The sequence below is a fragment of the Phascolarctos cinereus genome, unplaced genomic scaffold (assembly GCF_003287225.1).
Source record: "Phascolarctos cinereus isolate Bilbo 61053 unplaced genomic scaffold, phaCin_HiC Scaffold_1;HRSCAF=81, whole genome shotgun sequence".
NCBI classification, from domain to species: Eukaryota; Metazoa; Chordata; class Mammalia; order Diprotodontia; family Phascolarctidae; genus Phascolarctos; species Phascolarctos cinereus.
Window position 1 is genome coordinate 150,422,113 of NW_027555514.1, and position 16,537 is coordinate 150,438,649.

The following is a 16,537-nucleotide window of genomic DNA, read 5'->3' on the forward strand; positions in this document are numbered from 1 at the left end:
TACTGATTCAATGAATGGTCACTTTAGGCACTGATATTTCATGACTTTTATCTAAACTGAACAGATGTATATATATATATATGTGTGTGTGTGTGTGTGTGTGTGTGTGTGTGTATGAAGTCATAGTCAAGGGTGAAATTTAAAATTTAAATACATCTAGTTAATACATCATAATATATGTGTACATATTGTTTTAGAAACAAACACTTTTATGTGAATTATCTCATTTGAGATTCACAACAACTCTGAGGTAAAAAGTACAAATGTTTTTATCCCCATTTGTCAGAAGTAGAAGGTAAGATTTAGAAAGATTAAGTAATATGTCCAGCTTGAAGGAACAGCAAATGGAGGGAGCATTATTAGGATCCTGAGGTTATGAATGCCGGTCTAGTATTCTTCTAAGGTGTCAAACACACCTAGGGGCTGTGACTCCTGTTACTCACTGAACCAGATTAAAATGTAGCTTGGAAATATTTAACAAAATAAATAAAAATGCAATAGAACATAGATAATGTTAACATGTGGTATTCTAAGTCAAAAGGCCCACATGGAACCTTGTGAATGGTTTAGTGGCACCTTTTCCACTTGAGTCTGACACCACTATTTTATACCACAATGTTTCTCACTAGTTTAAAAAAAATAAAGGAGAGGAGGAAAAGATCTGTTTATTTGTTTAAATTGATAAGCAAGTTATTCACTCACAGATGTTTTGGTAGAAATCTGCAAACTTTAAAGCTTTATAAAAAGGTATTACTATCTAAGACTAACTACAGTGGCCCTTGCACAGTTTTAACACACATTCTTAAAAAGTATTCAATTTTGAATAACAACTAAAATTTCTCTAAGGCTTTTAGGATTTTCTGACAATTCAGACTGATTTAAAAAAATTAAACATAGAGGAAAAGGTAATATGTAGACAAGAAAAATAAAAGTATGGAAAGAAGACCTTTTATCAACAATGGCAGAAGAAAGTACCTACATTTTCTATGTACTTTAACCTAGGAAATAAAGCCTATATATTAGGAACATACATGAAAGGCATATAAATTCTTCCTTTGAGGAACAAAAAAAATTCCACAGGTTAGCATCAATGCTACCCCCTGGGTACAAAACAGAAGCTAACAGCAATCTTTAAAAATCAAATTTAGCAAGGTTGAAGTCTGACTGAGCTGCCACAAAGCTATGTTCTTTGACTGATGTTCCAGAGTAAATCCCCTGGCAGCCCTCAGAATGTGGTCATGTTGGCATGATCCATGTTGTCTGAGGCTCTCTGGCCTTTTCTAGTCAGTAAGAAGAAAGAATGCGATTGAGAATGGGCCTTGTGGAATGTTCCTGTTGCATTACTTACTAGGTCATGAACTGGACCCCTACCAGTTCATAAGCAGGTATGGCAGGCATTGTGCCGCCTTGCCTCTCCTCCTAGTAGGGGTCCAAACCCATGTGGGAGTCCATTGTAATGGGATACACAAAACGGGCAGGACAAAGTATTTGAACAATTTGGCTTCTTTAAGAGGCTATAAAAATATTTGTACAGAAACACACATACATGTGTATTTGTGTGTGTTTACATGTGGCTGTTAAATTATTATCAGCTTATAATTAATTATTTCATGTTCTTGTGCTTGATTTCCTCCTAGGCATTCAGTGCCCAATCCTGCCTGTCTCACAGGCTGACTACCATAGCTCTTGCAATTCTCATGTTTGCATCAATAAAAAATAATAATAAAAGTACGAGGGAATGCAATTTTGAATCCAAATGTGCACCAGCTTATTAATTAACTAGGTCTTAAACAATCCACAATACTTACTTGTGTAATCAAGTATCAAATGTTTCTGTCAGCTTCACTTCCTTCCTTAAGTTCACTCTAATTTATTATAGCAAGGTTGCCAGTCCTGCTGTGCTTTTTTTGCTCTAATGAAAGGCTTAACTGATGTATATCTACCTTGGTAAAAAATACACTTTGTAGGGGTAAAAAAAAATTCTTTTCAGAGTTTCTCTGAAACTCTCATTTTTCCAAAGTTAGAAAGTTTTGCTTTGAAATACTGCACCAAGTGCTGTGTGACTGTACAGTTGGAACTCCCTGCACCAGAAAAACTCACAATGATTAATGTTCTTAAAGTCACTTCATTCGGCCATTTAGTGCTTTAGCAATGACTGAAAATGGCCAGAGCTCAAGAAAGTCATACAATGGAAGGGCAGATATTGCAGCAATCTTGTGAAGTTGTCAAATATTCCATTTTTTTTCCTTCAGAAAGTAACAATGATCCAAGGTGATCTCAAAGTCTTTCTACCCTTTTAAAGTCATAGGGATTTTCTGAGTTTACCGAACTCAGTGGAGTGTAGATGTATGGAAACGACAAACTATTATATAGTCTAATTGTCACAACTAAGAATCTGAAGGCATATTGTCTCCCAAATAAAAATGTGCATCATCATAAGGCAAACCATGGAAATAATGAATGTATACTCCAAGTTTCTCAGTATACTGACTTTTCACAAAAATTCACCATTGTAACCAACTAAAGTCAGCCTCAAGAATGAAGCTGTTATATAATTATGAACATTTCCACTGAAAATTAAATGTCTCCAAAGTTATGTGAAAAGACAAATTCTAATCAACCTTTTCCTTTCTTATCTATATGGTACACCTTGTCATATCCCATCACAACAAATACTGGCAAGTAATAACATTGACTAAACTAATGCTTAGTACTCTAATTCTCACAAAAGATTTTGATGTACCAGCAACTACTGCATTTATTACCAATAATATTCAATTATTCAGTAAAACAACACAGTAACAAATGTAGGGGACATTGCAGTATATTTAAAAAAAATACTTGATGTGAGGTCAGGAGATTTGGTTCTAAACTCAGGCCTGCCACCATCTAATTGTATCACTTTGGGTGAATCAGTTAACCTATACGGGCCTTAGCTTCCTCATTTATAAATGAGAAATTGCACTATCTAATCTATTACCAGATCTGATGAACACTAAGGTGCTATGAAGTGCTGAAGTTCTGTATATGCAATGAATACCTCACAACATCAAAGCCTGAAAATCCTAAGTCAGTTATTATGTTACATTTTGGCATGCTATCAGACTTGCGTCCTGATTTAGCCACTGTGAACCCTGAATTCCTCTACTTGTAACCTTGATCCTATCTACTTCTGTCTCCTCTGGCAGGTTGCCTCCACAGTAATCCCTTCTCTCTCTAATCTTTAATCTCTCTTGGTGTGTTGGCTCCTTCTCTGCTACCCTCAAATATGTGTAGGTTACCTCATTCTTAACAAACATTTAGTTGACCCTGCTCTCCCCCATTTGGCCTTTCACAGTCAAAGACTTACTCAGCTCTAATAATCTACTTTGAAACAGTATCATTTGACTGATACTTCTCTATACAAATTCATCAATGATGTCTTAACTGACAAACCCAATGGTCTTTCTTACTTCTCTTCCTTCTTGGTTTTCCTTGACACTGTTGACTACCTTTTCTTCATGAATGTTCTTCCCTCCTTGGGTTTTCATGCTACTGCCCTTTTCTATGAATTTCTACCTGTTTAGTCACTCCTCCTCAGAGGATCAGGGGATCATCACCCATATGCTGAGACCCCATAACTGTGGAACTTCATAAAAGCTCTCTCTCCTGGACACTCTTCTCTTATCTCTCTGTTATAAGGCCCTTCTTAGGTCCCATGAGTTCAGTTATCATCTCTGTGAAATAATACCCATATTTCCAGCCATATTCTTTTTCCTGACCTTCATTCACACACCACTAGTTGCCTATTGGACATTGTCCATTTGATGTCCCTTAGGTATCTCAAATTTAAAATGTCCAAAAAATAGCAACTCATTGGTTTTCTCAAAAAAAAAAACCACCCCAAAACCAAAACCAGCCACCTTCTAAACTTCCCTGTTTCTATCAAAGGTATTACCATTCTTCCAGTCACTCAATTTTACTACCTGAGAATAATCTTTAACTCTTCCCTAACCTCATCATCCACATCGATCAATTGCCATGTGTTATCAATTCTGCCTTCATAACATTTCTTGCCTTCACCCCTTTCTATTGGCTTAGATGACCACCACTTTCATCCAAGCTCTTATCCCCTCTCACCTGAACTATTGTAATAGCCTCCAAAATGATCCCTTTGCCTCAAATCTTCACTCTTTCCAAACCGTCCTCCACACAAGTACCAAAGTGATATCCCTAAAACCCTGGTCTGACTGTCACTCGCCTGCTCAGGAAGCTATAGTGGCTGCCTTGTTGCCCCTTCAATGAGGTTCAAACTCTTTTATTTGCCATTCAAAGCCCTTCATAATTTGCCTCCAGCCTTATTACTCATTGTTGCCCTTCATACAATCTTTAATCACTTGTTATTCTTCATACCTGACATTCTATCTCCCATTTCCATGACTGCACAAAGGCTCTTCACTATGCTTTTAACATGCCTCCCCCCTCTTACAATCTCTAGGTCTCTTTAGACAGTTATTACTGTCTCCCTCATATAACTTTGTTTTTTTTTCTTTCCTTGTATGGGCATATGTTGTTTCTTCCAATAGAATATAAGTTCCTTAAGGCAGGGCTATTTTTTTTTTGGCCTTTGTGTCCCCCATACCCAGAATAGTGCCTGACATATATCAGCAGCTTCATATTTGATGGATTAATTTGGTTGATCACTTTTGATATTCAAGCTCAATAATTCAACAATATTTCTGAAATGCCTCCTATGCACCAGATATTTTTCTTGAGGCCAGATATACAAAGACAAAAAACCCTAACAATACCATTGCTACTTCACTATGTGATTGTCAGAAGTGAACTTTACTTTGGCCTGGGTGCACCCGGATTTAAGGAGGGTACATTATGTGAGAAAATAAGATTGTCTATTTAAATGCATTATCACAGGCACCAGTTGTGAGATTAGTCACATCAGGTTGTCTTTCAGCAAAGAGATAAAAATTCTATCATTCATACTACATTAGAAAAGAGCAATGTACAAGCATAGAATACTTAATGTATTGAAACAAGTTTTAGCCATCTCAAGCTACTGCTGATAACTAACATATTCAAGTGATTTCTGAATGGTCTAATTACATTAATGAGAAACCTTTAGAATTAATAAGTGCAACGTCTCACTTAGTAGCCAGTAATTTGATTTTCAGTGACATTTTGACTTGCCTATGAACATGATGTGCTAGAGAACCTAAGACTAGGCACCTGAATATATTGCAAGGGCAACAAGATGTAAGTCTATATAAGCAGAAGTATTCCAGTCACTTCTCTCAGTTCTTCGTACAGCACTTTTCAGACAATACAAAGAAACACAGCCATCTGATTCATTTCCCTTATGTCTTTTTTAAAGAGGCACAACGTTAAGAGTGACTTTCAAGAAGGTGAAGTTAAAATAACTAAAAGTGAGGGAAGTGGTAGACAATAGAAAAAAAGAACCATAGTAAAGTGTGACAGAGTAGATCAAATTGAGTCAAGAAGACCAAATTTCAGTCCTTGTTTGTTTTTTTTTTTAACATAATAACTTTTTGTCACAAGTGGATAAATTCACTTTTGCATTGTAGGCAACTCTAAGACTTTTCAAAGTTATAACAAGAGTGGAGAACCTGTGACCTGAAGGCCACATGCAGCCCTCTAGGTCCTCAAGTGCAGCCCTTTGACTGGATCCAAACTTTATAGAACAAAGCCCCTTAAAAAAGGATTTGTTCTGTAAAATCTGGATTCTGTCAAAAGGCCAAACCCAAGGACCTAGAAGGCCATATGTGGCCTTGAGGCTGTAGGTTCCCCACCCCTGTATATAGATCAATTCCAAGTACTACTAGTAAAGTGAACTCCTATACCAAGAACTAATATCCTTGGTATACTAGAAGATTACACATTGTAAATGATATTTTGAGATGGTAAATATTAAGCAAAACTTAGACATAAAGTAACAGATCTTAATCATAGGACCTTTTAGGAAACGGGAAATTAAAATCTTACCTACTTTTTCCCAAACTTCATTTCCTCTTCATTGTCAATTTCTTCCTCACATACACTTATTTTAAATTTCACATGGAGATCCAAAAGGGACTTTTATAAGAAGAGAGAATTTTTGTGTACCACATTTTAAAATTTACATTGCTTAATTCACAACAACATTTCATATTTTGATACTTACTGATCATGACAGACACCGTATTTACATTGGGGTTGAAAGAACAGCGCCCTTTTCCAGATTCACATTTTGAATCAATCATGAAAACTTGTTCCTTTAAATGCAGAATAAGGGCAAGATTAATGCAGAGAAGCAACTTTATAAATTTAGTTTAAAACAAGGTTGTCATAAAAAAAAACATTCCTTCAAGAATCTTTCTACTTGGCTACCTATGCGTTCCTAGTTAATTTTCCCAAACCATTATTTGACCTTTAAGGAGTGTTCATCTGTGAAAACCAAACTAATCTCAGATGGCTTGTTCCTTATCATAATGGCATCCCACCCCCAAATCTGATGCAGGCACTAAGTGATTAGGAAAGGAAAAACCTGCAAAATCTATTTGGAACCCAGAGGTCTATGAACTACAACCAGATATGTAGCATGTGGAGTCAAATTAAACACATTGTTTTATACAGGCACAAAACATATTCTTTGTATTAATACCGTAGAACACAATGTTTCTGAAAGAGGTTTTAAAAAAAAAGAATGAAGTTTCATTTCACCACTAAATGTTTTACCTTAAGACCTTAAAGTTCCTTAAGGACAGAAATTGTTTTGTTTTCATATTTTTATGCTCACTGCTTAGCACATAGTATACACTTAATAAATGCTTGTCAGTTATCTTGCTGATCTATTATCTTAATAAAATAATGACCCAACAATTAAAGTTAATGTATTTCTGATATTCAAATGCCATGTTAACCAAATAAAAAGATACCTCATCTCTTTATATAGGAATAGTATCTGAATAATATAGCTCACAAATACTGGGGAGGAAATGTCAAGAGTGATAAATGACCACTGTTTTGGTTTGGCTTACTTTTATAATTACAATTATCATTTTGAACCAAGTTTAAAATTCATCTGATGTTTTTGTCAAATTGATCTGAACTGTTGTTATATGCAAGACCTGTGTGTTAACTTGATGTGGAGAGATCCAAAGTGAACTAGACCAAGCTTCTCCTCTCCAGAATCTTAGGGTGACAGATCTACTACTGGAAGGGACTCTTCAGAGGTTGTGAAATACAAACCTTTAAAGGTCAAGAGATTGGCTTAAAGTGACAGACACACTTCAGAAATGGGATTGGAGCCCAAGCTGTCTGATTCCTAATACAACGGCTTTACACTTTAGCATAGTGGAATATATAAGTTAGCTGAGAAGATATGTGCATACATAACCACGCTAGAATGTGATCATGTGATCACAGCAATACAAAGAAGGTGACAGTGGCAGGAGAGTTCAAAAGCCCTCCTCCACCCCAGCTCGCAACACTTGCTGAGACACTTGCTGGTTCTTCACAGAAGGTCTCCAACTTTGATACCTATGTGACTTAGAGCTAATGACTTCCTTCTCACTCTTTCCCGTCTCAGAAAAAGAGGTCAAGCAGGCAGTCTATACACATTTATTAAATGTCTAATACATGCCAGGCACTCTGTTAAATGCTGGAGATGTAAATAAAAGCTAAAAGCAATCCTTTGTCTTCTCAGGGAGCTCCTTACAGTACTTAATCCTGGGACTGAAATGTATCCCTCTTTGCTGGCCCTTTAAACTCCAATGATACCCTGCCAAGCGATGACCTGGATGTTTTGATAATCCTCATGGAACAACCGAAATCCTGGTATTGGGGGAGAGGAGGTAGAGTGGAATAAGAATAAGAAGCAGTGAATGCTTCACAAGCATGTGTCAGAAAGGAGGTTTCAAGAAAGAATGACTTCTGATGAAACAGAGATGAAGTGACTGGCATCCAGGAGACAAGGCTAGCTGTGTTTGACAGCAGTGGAGGCAAAGGCTCACCCAATAAAATTAGAGAAGCCATTGTCCAATTGGCCACCCCCCACCTAGCCTCTTCAAAATGTGAGTCCCTTGCCCTGCCCCATAGATATAGACATGACACGGTTGCTTTTTAGTGGTTTTTGATGGGCTCAGAACAATTTTATTTTATGAGTTATATTCTATTAGTGTGTTGATGAAAATCTTTGTTATTCAATTTCTGATGATTTTTCTGGTCTGTGAGTAAAGCCTACACACAAAGGGGGGGTCCAGTCAAGGATATATTTTCCTTCCCCATGGAGTGAACTGGAAGACTCTGATAACATTTTTGTGGGGACCTATCTAAAATTTTTGTTGGGTCAAGTTAAGGCTACTTGCCCTTTATGCAATAATTGCAGAAATAGTGAAATAAAAAATGTATTTATGCTAGGGTGGTTAGAAAGGAGATAAAATTTTTGTCATTGGAGTTGAGGCAACTGAGAAACTATGAGACCAGCCAAAGTGTCACATGTACATATGTCACATTAGAATAACAGAATCATAGTGTAGTATGTGTTCTAGACTCGCCCCCAGTAACTGGTAAGGTTCTCAGGAGGTGGCCACTATGTTTCCTCTGAGTACTAGGGTTAACCTTGAGGGATCAGGGAGCTATCTTTTTAATTCTATAGCTTAATAAGCCCCACTAGCATCTTTCCCTCCATGATTATTGCTTTATATTAGTTGGCCAGAAATCAGTATTTACCGCAGTTGCAGAGTTGATAAAAAATATCCCTTGCAAAAGTTGATGACTCTCTCTCTCACAAGTACAGACGTAGTAGTCTAAGCTTAGAGAGTACATATGGCAAAGGAGTATTTCATAGCTCTTAGAAGACTTTTTCCTGGAGTCCTCAAGTGTGCCCCTTAAGTATAGTGTAGCTTTGCTGCTAGACTCCTTGTAGAGTCTTGAATTGGCCTTTCCTCATTGTGCCCAGGCCTTGGTTCTTTTTTCCCTTTTTTTTGGTCTCTTCCCCTTCACACTCTTTCTCCATTGTTTCACCTTAACCATCTGTCACTTCTTGCTTGGCTTCTACTTATTCCTTTTTCTCATCTCTTTCTTTTCTTTTCTTTTTTAGGTAATTGGGGTTAAGTGACTTGCCCAGGGTCACACAGCTAGTAAGTGTCAAGTGTTTGGTCTGTATTTGAACTCAGGCTCTCCTGACTTCAGGGGTGGTGCTCTCTACTTACTGTACCACCTAGCTGCCCCCTAGTCCTTGATTCTTGATGGAAACAATGCTGTCAACCACTGCTGCTCCAGGAATACTTATTTGATGCTGATTTAAAAAAATGTTCATATCCTCCAGGCTTCTGAAATTCACAAGTACCTCCTCTGCTCAAGGAATGGGAAGGGGGCCTGTAGACAAGCAGAGGCCAACATGCTCTCTTAGTCCTCTACCCCTCACTAAGTATTAATTTGCAGAGAATTGGCTTGATTCATCCAACACTGTACTGTTATATCCTAAAATCCTCTTGGTTCCAATATGTTTTACTATTTTATTGATGATCCACAGGGTGTTAACCATTATTTCTCCAATCAATTTTAATGTACTTCCCATGTATCATAACTATGATTTATCCAGTGGCTTTCAGTACAGATTTCTTCATGCACTGAGTCACATCTAGTACCTCTTCCCAATTTCATCTTCCTAAATGTTATTTTCATTTGTAACATGGCATAAGTAGTACTGGTTTTAAAATTTCAAATGTAACCTACTTTGTCACTGCTGATGAAATTAAAATACTGTACAACACTACAAAATCTGTTACATTTTGTATCCCTTTTGTCATCCTTCCCATTCAATCTATAAATGCTTTCGGGACAAGATGAGAGTTTGGCTATGAATGCAGGACTTAGAAACTCTAGCTTGTTTTCTCCTCAACAGCTTGTCATTTCTTTTGTGAGATAATATTATGCATTAAGGGGGTAGAAGACCATTTTCCTGCTTCATGTTATTTTACAAATTAATTTTTACTTACACTAGTGTCGTACTTGGCTCCCACATATTGACACTTGTTTTCTATCAATTACATTTTTATAGGAAGTGGTGATGAAGTCATTTCTTTTGACCATTTCAATTTTCCATACTTGAATGCTTGTTCAAACAGGTTAAGCTGGAGATATTATAATGGCACCTAAATCTCACATCATTTATTTCCATTTTTCTCTAATTTGGAAATTATTCTTTTCTAAAATCCACCATTGCTCTAAGCACTTTATGACTGAGAATAGTTAATTCTATAATCATTTCCTATCTGTTAAAATATAGCTAACTTCTTTGTTATTATAATTATGTCATTTTCATATTTTTCAATGTTTGAGTTGAAAGGATGCTGAGAGAAATCACTATCCTGCTAATATTCTTCTAAATATCTTATTTTATGGGCTCTTTCAGAAGCATAATAAGTAACTGTCTTTTGTAGTTGAATAAATTATGGATATGAGCTTATCCTATGTAGGGGTCACTGAAAGCCTTTTTGATACAATTCCAGTAGCAGGGAAGACAACAGGAATAATACAGAATTCATACTGATTCTATATAACTCTGATCTCCTCCACTAAGTCTGTAAGTTTTAAAAGCCTTTTGATCCATACAGTTTGGAGAGTTTGAGTATTTATCAGGACAACACCTACTTAACATGTTATTCTTAATTTTTCATGGTTTAATGTTATATCTAGGAGATTGTTGTCAATAGTTTAGTCTGTGATAATGGATGTATTCCAACAGAGTTTATTAAGTTCTCAGGGATATTTTAGGTTTGTATTTGCAGAATAAGGGTTTGTATTATATTTATGATCCATTACAGTACAGATTCTGTATCTTAATAATTGTTACATATCATCAGCAAACCTTACACTTTGTCATTAAAAAAATCCAAGCCAGTGTTTGAAACCATAAAAAATATTTTAAATATACATAGTCCACATTTTTAATTTGTGAATTTATGAAAACAATTTAATTGTGACTTCATCAAAGTGATCCACTGAAAAAAGAAGAATGTTATAACCTTATATGCTGAGCATAAAAAATGCTTCACAAGAACCAATTTCTGAAAAGTTACTCAAAGCAATTTTTTTTTTACATTTTCCTAATCTTGGAATTGACAAGATAGAGGGATATTGTGGCAATGTGAAAGAAAACATGTGACTACAATATTTACCAAAAAAAAAACACCAATAAAAAAATCACACAATCTGGCCATATATAAAGTTCATAAAAAAAGAGATTGCCACACATTTACCTGATACACAATAATATTAAAGAAAATGATCTTATAATAATAAATGGTTGATCTACAAACCTGACAATTCTCCCCTCTTAAAAAGAAAAGCCTTGTCTTTTGAGGAGAGAATAAAGTATCCAATATTTAACAAATTAATTAAATTTCATATATATATAATGGAAGGTTTTGTGGGGATTTTTTGAATAATACTTCAAATTTAATATTAGTATGTGGTATAAGAAATTTGCAAATGGAATAATCTTTTTAATTGAAATCTGTAGTTGGAGAATGCATGACTGTCACGGTAGTATGTGACAGATTTCATGTATCTGAAGCCATAGATATTTAATCAATTGATCATTCACAAGTGCTTATCTATATGAACAAATTCGATACAGCCAATCATATTCTTGCCATATGCATGTCTTGATTTTTATTTTAAGACTATTGCCACTCGACAAGATCTTAAAATGTTAGGCCTTAAACTAAAGTCACATGTGAAAAAGAATCATTTTTGGCTAGGGAGACAGAGTTAAATGTTATTACTCCAATTTTCAAATAATCTTCTTGTTATATCTGTTAATAGGCATATTTTTATGTTAAAAAGAAAGTGTTTGAATTCCTTAAAAAAGATAGAAGGAATCTAAAGAAGATCTTGGTATAAAAAGGGAGAATTTTATTCATTATGAAATAGATTAGTTAAATGAAAATGGAAAGCATTCAGGAAATCACTGGAAATTTCACATCCCCATATGGGGAAAAAAAATCTTTAGAACAATTCTGCAAGTAATTCCTAAAGGCTTGGCCGTATGACCCACATGACCATCCAATGGATTTAGACTTTATAATGAAAGTAAATACAGATGCTAGCCAGTTGGACTTAACTTATACTATCCATAATAATAATAATAATAATAATAATAATAATAATAATAATAACATACTAAATAAACATTTATAATAAAATTTCCACTTTTCTAATTTTTTTTTTATTGCATAACTGTACTCTGGATATCATCAGCAATAGCTTACATGAGCAAGGTTAAGTCATTGATATATACAAAGTATATTTTATTTAACCACTGTAAGTAGTTCAGATCAAAAGAAACTCATAATGATATGCCATGTTTCATTCATTGCTGTAACAAGTCATTCAAAAATGAATGAGTAGGGAAATCCATCTGAAATGAAGTACATTTCTTGGTTAGCTATGTAACTGATTTTTTAAAACTAAACCTTTTTTTAGCATTCTTTAGGAACTCCCTAAAGATGTGTAATTAAGTTTTTACTCAATTCAGCAAAGAAATGATAAATACTTTTAGAATATTGAGAATTTAAGGTCACCACAAAACATCCATAAAATTTGTACTGTATAGGAAAAATATATTTTCCTATTTCAAAGCAAATATGAAGTCACTAAGCTATTTTATGTCTTTCATGCTTTCCTCTTCAAAAATAATGTCCTTAAGATAAACAGATTTTCTTCTAGACTATAGGCAGATATGAAAGAAGAAGTACCATTCATTGAGTCAAATAAAAGAATGTTTTAGTATTTGGGACTCACCTAATACAAATCATCATAAAAAGTGAAGATCATGAAACATTATGTACTTACCTCTGATCTGCGTCCTCTGTTCAAATATGTACATACTGGGCTAAAGGCACCACTCCCACAGACATATAAGTGAGTACGGTTGAAAGCCTGTATCACCCGCACAAAGTTTCCACAGCCATGCTGCAAGGATAAATAAAGGGGTAAGTGTGCTTTTTTCTCTCTCTGCCTTTCCTTTTCCTTCTCCCTCCCATCCTCCTCCTCCCTCTTCTCCCTCTGACTTCCTCTGTATCATATAATTATATTTGTAACTTCAAGATATTAACTCAAAATTTTCAAATTGCATTTTATGATGAGAAAACATCATAATCTTGTAGTAGCCCTCGACCTCCTGCAACCTATCAAAAATATGAAGCTCTATATGCTTACTGTATTGGACTATTAAGAGTCTATGAGTTTTCATTTATGATGGACTCTTAATCACTATTCTACACACGAACACCAAAGATGGGTAAAAAAAAAAAAATCTACCCTTCTGATAAAGTATGGCATAAAGGAAAAAATACAGACAACTTAGAATTATAAGACCAGGATTCAAGTCCCACTTCTGCCACTTAGTATCTTTGTACCCTTGGATAAATCAACTTACTTTTTTGGACCTTCCTTCCTGCAGGGACAGGAAGGCCATCCTAGATACTATCCAGAGAGCCAAGGACTAAAAGACCCAGCACTGGGGGTTCCTTTCCTTCCCTTCCCCTGTAATGCCCTCAGCCACCCAAAGCCCTTCTAGACTGCTTGACTGCTTACATAGCTTGGGTAAGATAGGGTTCACAAACCATATTCTTTCCTGTGAGATGAAAAACCACCAGCCCTAACCATCAGTCTTGCTACTGCCTCCTTCCTAAGTTCTTCCTGGGCATACCATATGCCTTGCCTCTGAACCCTAAAGATCCTTGGCACTATCATCTAACCTAATGACATAATCTAAGGAAACTAGAAACTCATCTGTATTACCATTGACCCTTTGGAGTTCCAGGGTGTTCCATTCACCCTGCAGATGAATTTTCTTTTATGTGTTGTCCTCTCTTATTAAAGTATGAGTTCTTTGAGAGCAGGGACAATCTCCCTTTTCCTATTTCTATCCATAGTATTTGGCATGTATTGGCACTTAAATGCCATTTTTAATGCTTAGATGAATCTTTGAGGTCACTGACATGCATTTTGACTTCATCAGTTCAGATCATACCCCCTGCACACCTCTCCACTATGTATGATATTTGTCCATATTTTTCTAAAAGTACCCCCTACTCAATAAATGTCTTTAAATAAATTACACAGAGGCAACCTTAGGTAAAATACTCTAATACGTTACTCTTCCATCCCACTATCCCCTCTCCATAATTCACTCAAGGTAACCCTCTACCCCCTGACAAATATCTCCAATATCTTCCCAAAGTGACCTGTTCCCAATCTAGTACCTGTAGATACCTGCCAATTTCCCTGTACAAATCAATTAACATAATAACAATGTTGAGATGATTGATGTCTAGTGGTGGTGTGAGACAGCAGACAACTACATCTGAGATCTAAATGTTTCAATCTTTTGACTTGCAGAAGTCCTAAATTTCACATCTAGGATCATAAGTAGATACAGATCTGCAAAGCTATATTAATTTTATGATGGTCTGTGCTGATTAGTGCTCAACCATGTTTCAGTCATTTTTGGCCATGAAAAGTCAAACTTAAGACAAAACTTAAGTTTGCTCCAGCCTTAAAACTCTCTTTTTAGAGTATATTAGTAATTAAAAATAAACTTTTTAAAAAAGTTTTCCATCTATCATTTCTTCTTGTTTATTCAATTATTCATTTTTGACAGTAATTAGTGATTTTTCTTTCTGCAGTGTGATCTTGTACAGATGTTTCTTTTCTAGATTTTTATTATCAAGTGATCAATCACAAACTTTGTAACCAAAGGAATTAAAGCTAGTTCAACAGACAGATTGTTTTATTTATATTTTGAGACATTTACATTTATGTTCAATATTTCAAGGCACTTTATTCTGACACCTGTTTATAAAGATACCTAAAATGTGATTATATAACTGTACATGGAATTTTGTTTCTCAGGAGGAAGTATATATCCTAGCCTGGTGTATATATAATATGTATATATTAGGAATAATTGTGAGCAGCAAGACCCAAATGTTTATTTTTTCCACCTTCAAGTTCAGTCTAGGATTCTGTATATAATATTTTCCCATAAACCAGGAAATTAGCCTACTCCTATTATGCAAGTTATGTCTATTTTGCCTTAAGTCCTGTAGACAAATTAAGCTTGAATAAGAAATCGCTAGTTAACCATTCTACACCACTGGTGGTAAAAAGAAATAAATCAAGAGAATTATTTTGTAATAGAAAGCAAGAAGGGGGTGACTTGGGTCCCATGCCCCAGGGCTACTACTTTCACATGAAGAAACTGAGTGCAGGCTTCTTCAATAAGTGCAGAATTACATCATCTATTTTACTAGTTTCTGATAATAGTGGTTATCTGATATTTGAATACTAAATTTTTGTAAGTAACTTTTCTTGCAAATATCTTTTTAAATCAACCTGAATTTTACAAACCTCTATTATTTTCCTCCTGATATTGTGTCCACTATGCATCATGCAATTTTTAAAAAGTGCTTACATTTTAAAGCTACCAGCTGTGTTCCTGGTCTCTTATCATTATTTATGTTATTCAGTGTTGTCTCAATAATTCATTTAATTATTATTTATTACAGAAAAAAGACTTCTTATCTACCAGGGGGTCTAGGGGAAGAGGGAAAAGCAGATAGCCTGTCAGATAATAGTCCTCTAAGCCTCTGTGTTTCCTTAGATACTGTCATAACACTAGAATATTCAGGCATCTCTCTATAAGTCTGAATTAAAATTACCACTTTATTTGCATGAAAAAACCCTCCACATATCAGTGGCAATAGCTCACATCATTACTAAAAGTTCTCATATGACCTTATGAAGTTTCAGAGAGTTTAGTTTTCAATCTATTTATGGCTTCAATTATCTTTTTTAAACAAATTGCTCAAAAATCCCCTGTCACAAAATGGCATTCTATTATTTCTATTTTCTAGAAATCCCTACAGCTTGATATTCTCCCCAACACCAACTTCTCCATTCTGTTCATGGCACTCCCATCCTCCCAATCACTTATGTTCAGAAATATACTTTTGACTCTTATTATTCACTACAATCCAACCTATTGCCATATCTTGTTGATTCTACCTCTGCAAAATCTCTCATGTTAGAAACTTGCCTCATTCACTATTAGGATCACTCATGAATTATTTCGTCTGTTTTCACTTAGATTACTGCAATAGCCTCTTAAAGATCTGCTGTCTCAGGTCTGTTCCTACTCAAATCCATTTTTCACACTACTACCAAAGTAACATACTTCCAAAATGCGCATGCTTTGATCATGTCATTCCACAGTAGTTGTCAATGGTTCTCCACAAAGAAAAGTAATAAAATGGAAACATCTTATCTTTTTGTTCAAGGCCTTCAAATAGTGAGACACAACCTGCTTTTGCAGACATATTTCATGCCACCCTCCCTTAGAAGGTTCTGTGTTTCAGACAAACTGGAATATCCTCCATCTCCCCCTATTCTTGTATCATTCTCACACATATTGTCTTCAGGCTTTGTTCATCCTCTCCATCATGCTTCAAAGTGACTCTTCCTACGCTCA

General features: G+C 35.4%; 1 protein-coding gene across 2 annotated transcripts in view; it reads right to left on the bottom strand.

Annotated features, from left to right (window-relative positions):
- The window catches only part of SEMA3C (semaphorin 3C), a 189,383-nt gene that overhangs the window by 73,177 nt on the left and 99,669 nt on the right, over nt 1-16,537 (bottom strand). For both annotated transcript variants that reach the window (XM_020984473.2, XM_020984474.2), the window contains exons 5-6: nt 12,856-12,975; nt 6,176-6,266 (exon numbers count right to left, since the gene is read on the bottom strand). In XM_020984473.2, coding sequence (XP_020840132.1) covers nt 6,176-6,266; nt 12,856-12,975 — 211 coding nt within the window. The remainder of the gene's footprint in view (nt 1-6,175; nt 6,267-12,855; nt 12,976-16,537) is intronic.